Source organism: Acyrthosiphon pisum, chromosome A3, assembly GCF_005508785.2.
Source record: "Acyrthosiphon pisum isolate AL4f chromosome A3, pea_aphid_22Mar2018_4r6ur, whole genome shotgun sequence".
Lineage (NCBI taxonomy): Eukaryota > Metazoa > Arthropoda > Insecta > Hemiptera > Aphididae > Acyrthosiphon > Acyrthosiphon pisum.
Window position 1 is genome coordinate 25,610,189 of NC_042496.1, and position 3,360 is coordinate 25,613,548.

A 3,360-nucleotide genomic window follows, 5' to 3' on the forward strand; every position below is an offset into this window, starting at 1 on the left:
AAAATCTGTTTTCAGAAATCTTATCGCTTCAATAGATCAATTGGAATATTTGGCAAAAAACAAGTCTAAAATACTATGTCGCGCGTGTGTTAGACAAAAACAGAAAGTCATAGTATCGAATCCCCTTAATATAATATAATCACCTGATATAATATTCTATTGACTATTATTACTATGTATAATTTTTTGAATTATATAATATAGTATAATATAATATAATTTAAGTATTTGTAATTAAATATTAATAATGTGGTAATTATAATAGATACTAATTAACGTTTAATAAATATTTGTTCAACCATTTTTATGGTTGTGAGTAATATTCTAGTCTGGGGATTTTTTTTTCCTAGGGTCGGAGATTTTTGTTCCTGGGGATTTTTTTCCGGGATTCTGTAGATAACATACGAGTTATACGATACGGTATAATACGAATAGCAGTGCCACGGCCGGCCCGATGGAATTTGTCCCATGGCCCATATGTATATATGTCGCATCCACATAGTGAAACCACTCATTTCATGAACTGGATATCCAGATAGTGAAATTTGTCCAGATCGTGAATTTTGACGAAAATACATTATATGGACATCCATTTCATAAAATGAACATTACCTACTTTGTGTACTTTGTGTAATTTAGAACGGATTCTATTTGAATTATAATAACAATAGTAATAATAGATCGTCGGGACTCGGGACCGTGCCTTGCTAGAAAGAATAATTCAATTTAAAAATATAATTAATATTATATATATGATATTATAATTTACAATAAGCGATGATCGACGGCCGGAAATCGGGGGAAATAATTCAAAAATAGCTAGATTAACCACACAATAGTCAATAGATGTATGGGGAATTTGTCAAAATTAAGTGCGATCGTTGGCCGCTAGGAGACATTCGACCGCGGCAAAGCGGTATTAATAAACATTATATTATACTGGAGTAAATTAAAAGATTAATTGGTATGTTAAGCAAAAACACGTCTGCAGGTACCACACTTTCTTTAGAAAGTTTTAGTGAGGCATCGAATTCACAATCACATCAAGTAATTAATTATTTCAAAAAACTAAATTAGTTATGCTTATATAGGTTTATATGCTTTCATGATCAGTGGTCACAGCTTATAAATTTATAACTCACTTAAATAGATCACTTAAATTATTTGGGCATTATATTATATATTATTATATAATATATATTTATTAGCTTCAAATAGCATGTTTTACTTGGCATATGAAAACAAATACAATTTAATAATATGCCTAAAAAATTGTTTAATATATCCCAGTTATTGTTGTGGCATTAATATAATAATATGTTTCAATTATTTATTAAAGGATGATTTAATTTGTGAAAACAATCAAATGCTCGGCAATGCTAATGACATAAGGTTATTTTGTAGAATGCTTATCTTTACCAGATGCTGATAAAAAGCTTGTAAGTTACATACTAGTTGATAAATTATTTCAATACTTAATATATTAATATTTAATGAGTTAGTATTTTTTTAAATTATGCATATTTATTTTTATTTAATGTCTATATTTTAAATTTAATTCTATAATATTTATTAAAACTAATTAGTTTGTTATTTAAAATGATATTTATTCAAGGTGCTAACTAATCTATGGGTACCAGATGTTGAATATAAATTCCTAATGCTTGCAAAAAATGAAAAACGTGGCTTAAGATTTCAGCATAAATGGCTAAACGAATTTAATTGGCTGGCGTATTCAAATGTTAAAAATGGGACATTCTGTAAATACTGTGTATTGTTTGCAAAAAATGGTGGTGTTGGAAGCCAGCCTTTGGGTAGCCTTGTTACTGTTGCTTTCAGCAACTGGAAGAAGGCAAAAGAGGTTTTATAATTTAAATTATTTATTCCAGAGATATTTGCTTAAATATTTAATACATTTTTTTTTAGACTTTTCGGGCTCATGGAAGTTTGAAACATCATACATTGTCTATTCTAGACTCTGAGCACTTTTTAAAAGTAATAGAAAAAAAGGAACTGTCTATAATAGAACGAATAGATAATAATAGGTAGGTAAAAATAAATGCATAATATGATAACCCTTACTTAGAAGTTTAAAATATTAAAGTACATTGATTCTGTGAATTTGTATAGAGTGGTACAAATTGAAGAAAATAGAAGGAAAATAAGACCAATTATTGAATGTATAATTCTATGTGGTAAAGAAGAGTTGGCTTTGAGAGGACATAGAGATTTTGGTGATATCATAGTAGATGGTAAGCATAGATATAGAAACTAAAAACTAAATTGTATAAACTTTTACCATTTAATAATAATAATACTTTAGTTCTATTAGTTTTATAATTAAGCTGAATTATCAATGTCATATAACTATTGGACAATAATGCTCTGGTCATGCCAATTATGGATTTACAATTATTATTGTAAAAAACATGTTATTATCGTTTGCAACTTTTAACTTTTATTTTTTAGATGAATCTAGGCAGGGCCATTTCCATGGTATTCTCAAGTACCGAGCAAAAGGAGATGAATTTTTACGCAATGTTCTTGAGGGTTCAGGGAAACGTAATAAATATACGAGTCCAATTATACAAAATGAAATAATTCAGTCATGTAACACAATTTTAATAAGGAAACTAGTAAATGTGATTAATGAATCTAAATGTTTCTCTGTTCTGGCTGATGAAACAACTGACATCTCGACTAAAGAGCAACTCAGTATATGTGTTCGATATATTGATGAAAACAAGAAGTTGTATGAGAACTTTTTACAGTTTTTTGAAATTGATAGCTTGACCGGTAATGACTTGGATAACTCAATATTAAATGGTAATTGTAAATAACAGATTTATGATTTATTTATTTATTCACTTTATTTATTTATATTATTTAATTAAATTTTTTTGTTGGTAGGCTTTAACAGATGTGGACTTGATTGCAATTATTTATATGACCAAGGCTATGATGGGGCCAGTAATATGGCTGGTCGATTTAAAGGAGTACAGACTATTGTGAGATCTAAATACCCCAACGCTATATATGTACATTGTGCAGCACATTCGCTGAATTTAGCTGTTTCAACGGCTAGCGGTATAAAACCAATCAGAAATTGTTTGGGGGTGATCGAATAAGTTTATAATTTTTCCAATACCCCCAAAAGAAATTCTGTTCTTTTAAATACCATTGAGAATTCAAATAATGCACCCCAAGTAAAACAACTCAAACGGCTTTGTGCTAGGTACTCGTTGGATTCAACGTTATGATTCTGTAAATGATTTTTGTGAACTGTTTTCGTTTGTTCTCAATGCGTTAGACATTATATCTGACTGGAAAGAATCAACAGATGCTGAAATGCTTCAGAAA

At 29.0% G+C, this 3,360-nt stretch overlaps 1 protein-coding gene across 1 annotated transcript; it reads left to right on the forward strand.

Annotated features, from left to right (window-relative positions):
* The first annotated feature begins 966 nt into the window (after nt 1–966).
* Nucleotides 967–3,128, forward strand: LOC100568522 (zinc finger MYM-type protein 1-like). Its single transcript, XM_029491475.1, has 6 exons — nt 967–1,047; nt 1,616–1,861; nt 1,927–2,045; nt 2,131–2,252; nt 2,470–2,826; nt 2,911–3,128. Exons 1-6 carry the CDS (start codon nt 967–969, stop codon nt 3,126–3,128), a joined length of 1,143 nt encoding a protein of 380 aa, XP_029347335.1.
* The last annotated feature ends 232 nt before the right edge of the window (nt 3,129–3,360 follow it).